This window comes from Pogona vitticeps, chromosome 9, assembly GCF_051106095.1.
Source record: "Pogona vitticeps strain Pit_001003342236 chromosome 9, PviZW2.1, whole genome shotgun sequence".
NCBI lineage: Eukaryota > Metazoa > Chordata > Lepidosauria > Squamata > Agamidae > Pogona > Pogona vitticeps.
Genome location: NC_135791.1, coordinates 27,422,603 through 27,434,318, shown reverse-complemented (window position 1 = coordinate 27,434,318; position 11,716 = coordinate 27,422,603). Strand labels below are relative to the sequence as shown.

Sequence of the window (11,716 nt, the reverse complement as noted above, 5' to 3'; positions counted from 1 at the left end):
CGCACTCATTCGGCCTTTGGTTACCTCTTTGGGCACCTGTGGGAGAGCTGTTACACAACCTTATTGCAAGAAAAGCCACAAAGTGTCCTAATCCTCTTCATTTTTTTGCCTCTCATCTGGCCAAAGGGGTCATTTTTAAGAGGGCAACCTTGCTTCCCCAAGGAGGAGGTTTCACTTTGATTTTTGTCCCCCCCCGCCCCACCCACTTTGACCCATGTGTGCCTGGGTGCAGAAGGGAGGACACCAGGTCTTGGACCTCTTGTCGCTGATTTCTAACTCCATTTATTAGAAAAACTGCAGATATGATTTAGAAAAACAGAAAGAGCTTAATAGAAAACAAACAAACCGACAAACCCAAAGGAGGTCCCCACAGGCGAGTCTAGTAGAAACAGGGCCAAGAAGTCATGTGTGGAAGTGACCCCGGCAAACACAGATTCTCCTCCCCCACTCCAGCAAAGTCAGAGCAAGTGTCTGGGGTGTCAGCCCACCTCCCTTTGTAAAATGTCAGCACCAACACAGCGGGAGCTCACAGGAATGGTGTGGAGTCTGGAAACGGGCCGCCTGAAAGGGAGAGAGAGAGACAAGCAGAAGCTTAGATTCCTTGACGGTCTGGGTTTTGAGGGACTTGGTGGAAGTTTACGCCACCTCCACCTCCACCTCCACCTCCACCTCCACCCACCCAAATCTGGGCTGGAGACCTGGCTTCTGGCCAGGGAGTGGTGTGCCAGTGGCAGCCCCAGAGAAAAGCGGGCTCTTCTGGGTCTCCGTCCACCTTGAGAGAGGCCAGGATGGAATGACCCGACTTTGTTGGCAGAAGCGGGAGCCCTACCGTGGGCGGTTTTTCTCAAGGGATATTCGACCTCCCCTCCACACACTGCTGCACGTCTCTTACAACCCTGCTCCGCTCGGAGGCAGCCTGCCCCTCGAGGGGACCCCGACTCACCTCCCAGCCCCTTCAGCGGCCCCTCCTGGCAGCCCTGGCTCATTTCTCCCCGATGAACCCCATCGATGGACACAGGTAGACAGGGTTTCCCCCCCCCTGCTGCTGTGCAACCAGGGGAGCGAGAGGCCGGAAGGTGGGAAGGACATCCAGGAGGGGTTAGCGGCAGGTCCCAGCAAACACACCGATCTGAGGAGGGAGAAGGGAAAGAGGAGTTTTGCCACCTGGCAGAGGAGATATGGCCTTGGCCCTGATCCTGACCACAAATATAATTGTTACAACCACACGGGCTGCATTATTACTCTCCTTCTCCGGACTATGCAAGTGGAACGGACTCTTTCGCGAGTCTCCTGGCTGATCTGAGTGGAATCCCTGCGAGGCCCTTTGCTCTGGCTTCCCTCGGCTCAGACAGGCTGCAGGAAACATTGAACTGCCTGATGAACCCAGAATTGCCCCCTTGATTTCAAAGCTCAGAGAAGGACGGCCTCCTCCTCCATACACCTGGGGACCTGCTGGATAGCTCAGTGCTTTAAGCACCTGGCGGCTGCAGAGCCAGAGGTTGGGAGATTGATTCCCCAGCTGGGCTTCCTTGACAGGGGCTGGACCCAGTGATCCAGAGGGTCCCTTCCAGCTCTGCAGTTCGATGATGATGATGATGATGATGATGATGATGATACCTGCCCTCTTCCTGGTAAAGAAGGCCATTTGCAGCTAGGGACCTCCAGAAATGGGAGCGTCAAGATTCCCATGCCCTAGTCTCCTTTAGGAAGGACCTGAGAAGGTCAGCAAAGGACCGGGGGGGGGGGTGTCTGTAGGCAGCAGGAGAAGTCTATCCCCCCCCCACACACACACACTCCCTCAAGGACAACCAAGAGTCCTCATGATCTCCTCCAAAACTGTCATGGGAAGGAGGCAGAGGAGAGCGCTTCCTACCTCAGGGTTCCCGTCTAGCCGCACCTTGTTCCCACCGGGTGGGGAGGGGGGGCACCCGAGGTCAGATTTTGACATCCGTCCATTCGCTGCCATTCTTCCTCTCACCAGCAGGTGGCATCGGCTGGGAATCTGCAGGCGATCAAGACAATCAGAGGGAGGGAGCGAGGAGGAGGAGGAGGAGGAGGAAGAGGAGGGGTACAGGCCAGGAGGCCGTGTCTCAGGTCTCTCCGCCCCCCCCCCCAGCTCTGGAAGAGGACTTCTGCTGCTCAGACTGAGGCCCTTCAGACTCTTCCAACTCCAACTCCCATCATCCATCGTCAGGTAGGCTTCCCGGGATCCAGAGTCCAACAGAATCGCAAGACCCAAAGCCAACTACCCCTGACTCAAAAAGGTGCACGGAAGGCCCTTTGCATCCACCCCGGAAGGGCCACCGCCACACCCCCGGGCTGACCCCTGAAGACACAGGAGTTTTGTTCAAGGTGGAAACCAGAAGGCGGCTTCTCGTCCTGCCAGCCTCCTCCGTCCCGCTCGTGACGGCCAGCCCTCTCCCTTCCCCGGCTTCTGATCCGTTCCTCTTGCGCTGGCAGTCACAAGACTGAAAAAGAGTGACAGCCCCTGCCGACAATGATGTGTGTGTGTGTGTGTGTGTGTGTGTGATCATCCTGGCCCCTTGGCCGTCTCTTTCAATCCCCGCATGACCACTTCGGCCCATGTCAGCCCAGTCTAGCTTCCATGGGGAGGGGGAGTCCTCAGTGGTTCCACTGGGAGCAGGAGCCCCATGTGGCTGCTAAGATCTCCAGCCCCAAGAGCAGATCTCCACAAAATCCTAAACCATCTTCTCCAGCACCTGAGCAAACGGGAAAATCTGTCCTAAAACTGAATATAAAAATTAATAAATCCTAAAGTTTCACCAAAAAAGACAAAAAGAATACAATTTATAATCTGAAAGTACTCAGGCCCAGAGAGTCACAGGGCTGTGGCAGAGTCTGAATGGATTCCCCGGATGACCGGATCCAGTCCTGTTCCTGCCAAAGTAGGAAGTCTGCTACTGACCCCTCCCTGCCTGAAGGCCACCCGGCCTCTCTTTAAAAAAAAAAAAATTCCACCACTTTCCACAGTATTCCACCATCAGAAAGCTCTTAGCACCACCGTCAGCTGGAATTTCACTCCTTGACACCTTGCCAATCGGCTCCAATTAGCCATGGCAAGTTCTGATGACCCTAGTAAAATTCTGACCCTTTCCCCCCCCCCCCGCAGAATATAAACTCCCTTTGCTCTCCTCCTACGAAAGACAACAGCGGGTTATGGATGAGGACCCTGCGTGGAGCCGATTGCTCCGGAGCGTCGGCTGGCTTACCTGGCGCGTCCTCCCCCTGGCAGGCGTCCAGGCCAGACCCAGAACAACTGCCATGGAGGTCCACGTTAGTCCGTGACCATCGCCTCCTCCTTCGGGGAGAGGGGTTCTCCTCTGGCCCCACGTCCGGCAGGTGGGTCCGGGAGCCCTTCTCGCAGTCCTTGCTCAAGGCCGGCAGGCTGCCGTCCCTCCTCACCCAGGCTGCCCCGGCAGGGTTCCCACCCCACCCCTCCGGCCTGGAGGCCGAACAGGGCATGGCGGGGGCTGAGGGGGCCTGGTTGCCATTGGTCTGCGAGTGGACGTTGCTGACTTTGGCTTTCTTGTGCTCGTCTTGGCCGCTGTAGACCTTGTAGCGGATCATGAGGATGATGATGAAGACCAGGACGGAGGCCACGATGATGCCCCCAATGATGATGATCATGGTGCCCCCCAGGAACTGGGTGTGGAGCGAGTGGCACTGCAGGGCGTCGGGCAGCGTGCTGAACTGGGTGCAGCCGAGGCTCCGCGTGGCCGTGAGGGACGTCACCCCGTCGTCGTAGACCGCCAAGACGCACAGGTGGTAGTCCCGCCCAGAGGCCAGGTCCTTCACCAAGAAGGCTTTGCTTGAGGGTGGGATCATCCTGAAAAGACCAAGGGGGGGGGGGGAGAGAGAGGTTATCCACCCCTGCAGCTGCCTCCCATAATCTCTCAGCTGGTGTGGCCGACTGCTGCTCCCAGCATTCTTTGGGAAGCACAATCACCCATACATCTCCATTTTGAGATCACCTTGAGAGGATCTATTTTCTCGCCCACCACAACAACCAGTAAGGTTGGTCATAACTGCTGCCTGCAGGGCCTTCTCAGGGGTGGTGCCTGATCTGTGGAACTCCCTGCCAAAAGATACACAACTCCCCATCTCTCCTCCCATGAAGCCAGCTGTATAAAGCTACTATAAGAAGGCTTTAAAAACATCCTTGTTCTGTCTGGCATTGAGTTGAACATATGGTGTTTCTGGCTGCTAAGCACATGGAACAGTATTTAAATTTGTGTCACTACGTGAAGATGGTTTACACTCAAGGCGTCTTATGATTTGATAGCAAAAATGTACTGTTCTGTATTGAAAGGCAACCTGGGAAGAGTGGGGTCTTCAAGGTCTGCAAAGAGGCATCCTTCATAAAACAAATATATCTGGAGAACTGGGCCTCCCGGTGCCAGAAACACTTGGTTCCATTTGGGCCCCAAGCGAAAATCCATGTCTCTCGCCAAGCCTTTGTAGGCCGAGTGAAATCACGACTTGGTTATTCCTCTATCAGATGACGACGGGTTGTTGCTTGACTAATGAGTTGTTTTCAGTTCATTTACATTCTTTGGAAGGGATTCCATTCATCAACTTCCCTGGTCCAAGGAGAGGAACAGGCTTACTTCAAGACAACACGAATTCTGCTGCCCCCTTAAAAACAGAACAGGCTGCTTTTGGCATGACCTTGGCCAGAGGGCAAATCAGTGGCGGCAGGAAAAGCGAGCAGCCTGTCCTCCCTCGGACAGCCTGGGCCGGTCATGCCACTGGTCTGACAGCGAGCCCTGCCCTCCCCCGCTCCCTCCGATGCAGGGAATGGACATGCCTTTCCTTGACGGCCCGTGGTGGTGGATCGTGGGCGCACCAGCCTCTACGATGGCCATCAGTCTGTGATGCACTTTGCACATGATCAGAGGCTTTTAGGGCTTCAATCAGTACATGGGAAAAACGTTCAGTAATACTGAAGAAATCCTCTGGTTGCTGCTCAGAAATTAAACATGTAAAATGTTTCTTTAAGAAGAGAAGGATTCCCAACACTGACTGAAGTTTGCTGCATCGGAGCAGTTTTGGGGCTGACGCAACAGCCGCAGAAGATCACCCAGCCGGAATTTCTGCGGATGCCCGAACCTGCCTCTCTCGGCTTATGTGCCTCCACTTTGAGAGTCAGGCTCTACTCGGCCCAGCACCAGCCTCTGTGCCATTTGGCAAGGGGTGTGTGTGTGTGTTTGTGTGTGTGAGGGTGTGTGTGTTTGTGTGTGTGAGGGTGTGTGTGTGTGTGTGCCAATTTCCCCCTCTATCAGATTCACTCTTGGTTTCCTTGGCTTATGCCATTCCTCTCGCTCTCGCCCTGCCGTTTTCCCCAACCCCCTTGTCTTGAGGTTGCTTCTGCGTGCCTGAAACTCTCACACACAAACACAAGATGGCTCTGCTCAAGTTGTGTGTGGTAAGTAGGTCACTTGAGTTCCTTTCCGGCCAGGCAGGCAGGCAGGCTAGTTCTGGGCCGGCTGCCAGGCTGTGGGGGCTGCCCAGGGGAGGTGTCCCAACAGACGCTTCGGTGCGGCTCTACCAAGAAGAAAAGCAACTCGGCCGCCCGGAGCAGAGAAGCAGGAAGGAGCAAAATGAAGCGGAAGAAAGGAGAGCGAGTGAGCGAGAGAGAGAGAACGGCAGAGGGAAGGCAGGGCTGGTGGGAGATGCCAGGCAGGGACAGACCCCCCCCAAAGCCCCCAGCAACACCCCCCTTGCATGCCCTTTTCACCCCCTCCACGACACCTCCCAGCCCCACCACCGTCTGCGGTTCTCCTCATTGAAGGGGGGCAGGGACCTTCTCAACGGTCCATCCCATAGATATAGAGCACTCATTGCCTGGTGATGCTAAATCCAAGGTCAGAAGAGACCCCAGTTTGCAGACCCATTTCAGCAAAAACATGAAATGCAATAAGCATTGGGGGGAAGCCAAAGAGAATAAAATGTTAATTAAAGCAGCAGATGAGACAGAGATAACAGGCGGGCATGAGACCGAAGGGGAACTTTGATCTTTGGAAGTTGGAAACAGAGTAGACCCAGGCTCTGGTTTCTGGCACATGCAAACTAACTCTGAAAGAAGCAGTGCCTCTGAGCATGAGCCGAGCACACTGCCTGCCCGCGGCCCTGATCCACACTGCTGACAAAGATCTTTGGCCCTTTGGCATACTTCTGGAGGCACTTTGTGCCCCTTGCCAGCGCCCTCCCTGGACAGGCATTCAGAGGGTGGTCTGGTGAGTCCCCAGATGTCCCCCCCCCCGAGAACTGCGGCCTTTATTTGGGTCACTGGGGGCCTTGCGGGGAGGGTGTGTGCGTGTGTGTATGTGTGTGGCTCCCCAGGCAGAGACACAACAGAATGCATGGGGGCAAAAAGGTTTTATTCTCTCATTTCTTGATCAGCTCATCTCTATCCATACGGCTCCTTTCTCCTGCATCTAAAACCCTTGTCGCTTTCATTCTTGTTTTACGCTGGAGGTTTAAACTCCTGTTTTATCATTTATGCATTATTTATCTGTTGTTGTTTTAAAAAGAAAATCATCCTAGCCTTGTCCCAAGTCCAGCAGGGAAGCACAGTCAGCAAAAGTAACTTTACAATGTCTGTAAAACAATTTCATCAATTTGAAACAGTTCTACATAAGACTAAAACAAACTTAAACACGATGAATGGATCTGTTCCATTTCTGAGAATGCAAGAGGCAAAATCCTGCTTCTACTGAGGCTTGGATTATTTATTCATCCCTTCATTCTTTTTTTTTTCTTTTTTCTTTGGAAAGGGAGAGCCAATGTTTATGCTCCGTACTGATTGTGAGGCTGTTCTTGCAATTTTCTCTACGCTTTTCTCTGCCATTTTAGTTTTTCTTAGTACAGTTTTTTTTCAAGTTATGGTGATTACTCTTTAATGTTTATTCATACAATGCAGTTGTTTTTAACTTCATCGCTGTGTGAGACACCTTGAATATGTTGACAAAAATAAGGAAACAACTCAGACAGCGTAGAATCACAATGATAAAGCCAGAGCACAGGAATTTATTTACTGTATTTTTAAAAAATGTTTCTGGCTAGAGAGTGAGTTCCCGGGAACGTGTGGCATGCCCGGGCAGCTTCTGCCAACTTGGCCCCTTCCAGATGCCCTGGAGGTAAGACTCCCATAAATTGACTGCCATGGTAATTGCCCATGATGCTGGCCGAGGATGCTGGGAGATGTAGTCCAGTTCTTCAGGAGGGCCCTAAAATGGGAAAAGCTGGCCTCTCGCCGAATCCTTACTAGTGTTGTGTAGGTAACTCGGCAGGTTTTTAAAAAGAAAGAAAGGAAAAATCGGTCAAAATTCTGCACTAAGGTAACCTAGATTTAGCAGCTCGATCAGGTTGGCCACAGCAACTTCCCTAAAATTGTGTGATTCAAGAACAGAACGGCCATGACTGCCGCCCCCCCCCCAATGCTTGAGATCCTTTATTGTGCTTCTCAAGGGAGGGAGGGAGGAAGTAAGCGCAAGGCTGAGTGCCAGGTCCTCTGACCCTATAGGCCAACCCCCTCCCCTCCCCTTGTCTCCCTCTCTCTCTCTCACCAGCCTGTCTTGGTTACTCAAAGGGACTGAGACCTGATTTTAATGGAAAGTGCCCTAAGCCGAGACTCTCCAGAAACAGCCACGTCCTGCCACATCCCAGGGGCTCCCACAGAATCTTGACAGACTCCCAGTGAGGGTGGCCACCTATCCCTGCTTTTAGGGAGGGCAATTCCCCATGAGAAGGGCTGTCAGGGGCCAATCCGGACTTCCCTCCAGTCCACGTCACGGATCAAGGACCCAGAAGGAAGGGGACCTGGGATCCTGCCCTAGCCCATCGTCCACTGTCAGCAGCACCCAGCCGGTCACTCGGTCACCGTCCTTGCCCACGCCGGTAAGATGCGGTTCTGCTGGCATTCTAAAAGCCACCTGCCGGTGTGCCTCTGTGCACCTGGAGCCATATCAGCCTTGTAATACAAACCAGCACCTCCTTTCCCCTCTTGGGTTGAGGGAGACACGTCCTCCTTTAGAGGGTGGAAAAGTTCTCATCCTCACAGGTCAGGATGAGCAACTGCTCTGCTAGTCTCCTTCCCCCCCCCCCCCCGCTGCCCAAACCACCACCTCCAAAAGAAGGTAAGACATTTGGTTGCATTCTGGACAAGAAACTAAAAGAAGAATGAGAAGGACTGACCTCATCTCCCTCCCCCCCCCCGTTCTCCCTCTCCCCCAAACTGTGCACAAGAGGGCTCAAATGCAAGAACTGCTTTAATGCCAAGGAGGCAGCTGGTGACAAAGGCCCGCCGAGGCGGCTGCTTCTTTGCAGGGACTTTGATGGATTAGAAGCACGGATTTGGGGTGTGTGTCTCTGTGTGTGTGTGTGTTGGTCTCTCTCCTAACCAAGCAGCCATTTTTTTTGAGCTTGTTCTCAGTATGTGTGTGTGTGTGTGTGTGTGTGTGTGTGTTTGCCTAGGTTTCCACAGAGGTTTGCACAAGATAAGAGATCTTAACCAGAACAAAACAGCTCTCCTTGTCGTGTTCTTGCCTTGAGGCAAAAGAAGCTGATGGGGCGGGAAAATTCCTCTTCAAGGTGCCTCTTCCTCAAGTTGAGAGACTGCCGGCTGGGCTTACTAAGGTCCCCGGCGTAAATGGCCGAGAGCCCTTTGGCCTCAGCTGATTCTCCGGCACCCGCTCCTGCCCTGCCCTTCCAGCCAAGAGAAGACCACCGACATGGCAAAAATGCTGTGTCCGAGATGGAAAGGACCCTCAACGTCCCCACTGATCCCACGGTGATTCTGCCATGCCAGCAGCTTATTGATCACCCCCCCCCCCGGAGTCTCTGGGGAAGAGGGTGGGGGGATAAGAAGGTAAACCCCCAAACTGCAGCTGTATCTCAGGCCCACTTCAAAGCGCCCCGGTGCGAATCATCCACAGCATTGTTGGTTCTCATAGGCACGGTTGAAAGAATCAAGGGGAAATCCCAGGGCAAAAAGTGTGTGTGTGTGTGTGGAGGAGGCCTGCTTCTTGGGGAACTGCAGGGGTGGCCCCAGATGGGAGGGCCCTGATCAGCCAACTAAGGCAGTGGCCATCCCCCCCCCCCACCAAGTGCGATCAAGGACAGCCCACGGCTGGCTGAGAGGGAAAGAGCAACCAAGGACACTGAGGGTGGGGGACACCGAGCAGAGCCAGGTCAGGGGTCCCGCCCTGACCCCTGTGAGCTGGTGGAGACGTGGGCAGGTCCAGCAGGAAGTGGCAAACCCAGAGAGCGACCCTGCCCAGCTGGCAGCGGAAGTGAAGGGAGGGAGGGGGGCTGCCCATTATCTTAGCCAAGCTGGAGATTAACTGTAGGGAGACAACCTGGGGAAAGAGCAAGGGCGGGGAGTCCATAGATTTTGGACTACAGTTCCCAAAATCCTACTGTGGCAAGAAGAGCCCAAAGAAAGGAACATTTCCTAGGCCTGGAAAAGAGCCAATGGGACAGACTAATGCTGTCAAGAAAGGGCAAGTTCCACGGTGCCTGTTAAAAAAAGAAATACTGGCCCTTTCGGCTCCTAAGGTGAACATGGAAACTTGCGCGGCCCTCAGGCTGGGACCTGGCATCTGCCACGGAACTGCGAAAGCCCCTGTGAAACTGCCCAGAGCATCTCTTTCTGGCCCCGTAGAGACTCACCTGTACACCAAGATGTCGTCCGAGGAGCTGTTGTACTGGACCTGGTACATCCGAATGCCAGGGACGTGCCAGGGTGGGTACCAGTGGATCAGGGCCGAGGAGGAGGTCACCTCCGAGACCACCACCCCTTTGTCCTGAGAGCCCCCCGTTTCGTTGGCGCCGGCCGGGAGGGCGGCTTTGGCTGAGGTCAGGATGTCTGACGGCCCCACGGCCTCGGGGTCCTTGGGATCCGTGCCGTTGGAGAGGTGGGGCAGCGGGTGGACCACCAGCTCGATGGAGGTGGTGGCCTCCCCAGCAGCGTTGGAGGCGATGCATGTGAAGTTCCCCGTGTCCTGGACGGTGGCAATCAGGATCTCCAGGGTGCCGTTGTCGTAGGAGATGGTGCGCGACGTGTTGGCCACCACCTTGCCCTCCCGAGACACCCAGTGGATCGTGGGCTCCGGGTCGCCGACCCCACGGCAACGGAGGACCGCTCCTTCCCCCTCGGTCACCACTAAGCGCCCTGTGTGGCGGGTGATGAAGGGGGTCTCACAGATAAACTCCTCTTCCGGGATGGTCCAGAAGTATTTCCCCAGGAGGTCCGGCGGCGAGGCACAGGTCTCCAGGTCGTCCTCCCGGGTGAGTCTCCGTAGCCACAGGAGTTCGCAGTTGCAGTGCAGGGGGTTCCCCCCGAAGCTCAGCACCAGGGAGGAGAGCGGGGAGCCCTTGGACTTGGCGTAGACGGGGATGCGGAGGAAGAGAGGGTCCGGGGGGATCTTCTTCAGCTTGTTGGAAGTCATGTCCAGGCGGGCCAGCTTCAGGAGGTTGGTGAAGACCCCCTCAGGGACAAAATCGATCAGGTTGTGGTCGAGGTTGAGGGAGTTGACGTTGTTCAGGCGCCGTATCGTCTCCCACGGGACCTGGGCCAGGTTGTTGTAGGAGAGGTCCAGGTCCTCCAGGGTGCTGGCAAAGTCATCGAAAGCCCCCGGGGAGATGTCGTGCAGCTGGTTGTTGCTGAGGATGAGGTGGCGCAGGTTGGGCAGCCCCTTGAGCTGGTCGCCGCCGATCAGGAGGAGGCGGTTGTTGTCCAGGTGCAGAGCCCGCAGGCCCCGCAGGTCGGCGAAGGCGTACGGCAGGATCTGGCTGATGGTGTTGCGAGAGAGGGTGAGGTGCACCAGGCTGGTCATGTTGGAGAAGTCCTTCCGGCGGATGACCGTGATGAAGTTGTCCGTCAGCCGCAGCTCCACCGTCCGGCGGTCGATCACCGTGGGCACGAAGAGGAGGCCCGTCTTGGTGCACAGGATGGCCAAGGAGGGCGAGAGGTTCTGGCACATGCAGCGCTTGGGGCACACCTGAGCCCGGGCCGCCAGGCTGCCGAGCAGCGCCAGGAGACACAGCAGGAGGCGCTCCATGGTGGTGGCGACGACGCCGGTGGGAGGCCCTGCCGAGGAAGAGAACACCGAGGCGTGAGTCGAGGGAGCTGAGGTCAGGGTTTGCCGGTCTCAGCCTGTGGCCCTAAAAAAGGGTCAGGGAACAGGATACAGCCAGCCTGACCACCCTAAGCGACAAGGCACCCCATGGACTCCAGAAACACCCAAAGACCCCTCGCCAGTTCCCCGCCTGGTCCCAGAAATGACCAGAAGGCCGCCTCCCCGTTCTCTGAAACCCAACACTCCAAGCCTCCTGCAGAAAACAGATTTTCCATTGAAATGGCTGGTGAGGGGGATTCTGTGGCTTAGCGGAGAACCGTCCCTCACAAAAGCATGATTCATCATCTCTTTATTTATTTAATACACCACTTTTCTCCCAGTTCTGGGTCTCCAAGTGATTCACAACCTGGTTTTCAAAAAAATCATGTACACTAAATCCCAATAAGTTATGGGAGTGTTAAAAGACAATTAAGCAGAGGGCCGTCTTGAAAGTACAGGATCAAAAGCCATTCAGTGCAAAAAAAGGACACGGACACACACAGACACCAATAAGAAAAGCCACCCTTCTTTGGCAGCCAGGCAGTTGCCCAAACGCCACCTGAATAAAACAGGCT

General features: G+C 55.0%; 1 protein-coding gene across 7 annotated transcripts in view; it reads right to left on the bottom strand.

The window, feature by feature from the left end:
- Positions 1-259: 259 nt before the first annotated feature.
- Positions 260-11,716, bottom strand: part of LOC110075713 (leucine-rich repeat and fibronectin type III domain-containing protein 1-like protein) — a 59,126-nt gene continuing 47,669 nt past the window's right edge. For 5 of the 7 annotated variants that reach the window (XM_020787194.3, XM_072980290.2, XM_020787193.3 and 2 more), the window contains exons 2-6: positions 9,694-11,113; positions 3,231-3,847; positions 1,874-2,002; positions 944-1,129; positions 260-561 (exon numbers count right to left, since the gene is read on the bottom strand). In XM_020787194.3, the coding sequence (XP_020642853.3) occupies positions 1,935-2,002; positions 3,231-3,847; positions 9,694-11,084 (2,076 nt within the window). In that variant the 5' untranslated portion in view covers positions 11,085-11,113 and the 3' untranslated portion in view covers positions 260-561; positions 944-1,129; positions 1,874-1,934. Of the gene's footprint in view, positions 562-943; positions 1,130-1,873; positions 2,003-3,230; positions 3,848-6,385; positions 7,288-9,693; positions 11,114-11,716 lie in introns of those variants that run through there. The other 2 variants (XM_072980289.2, XM_072980291.2) reach the window with 2 other exon arrangements.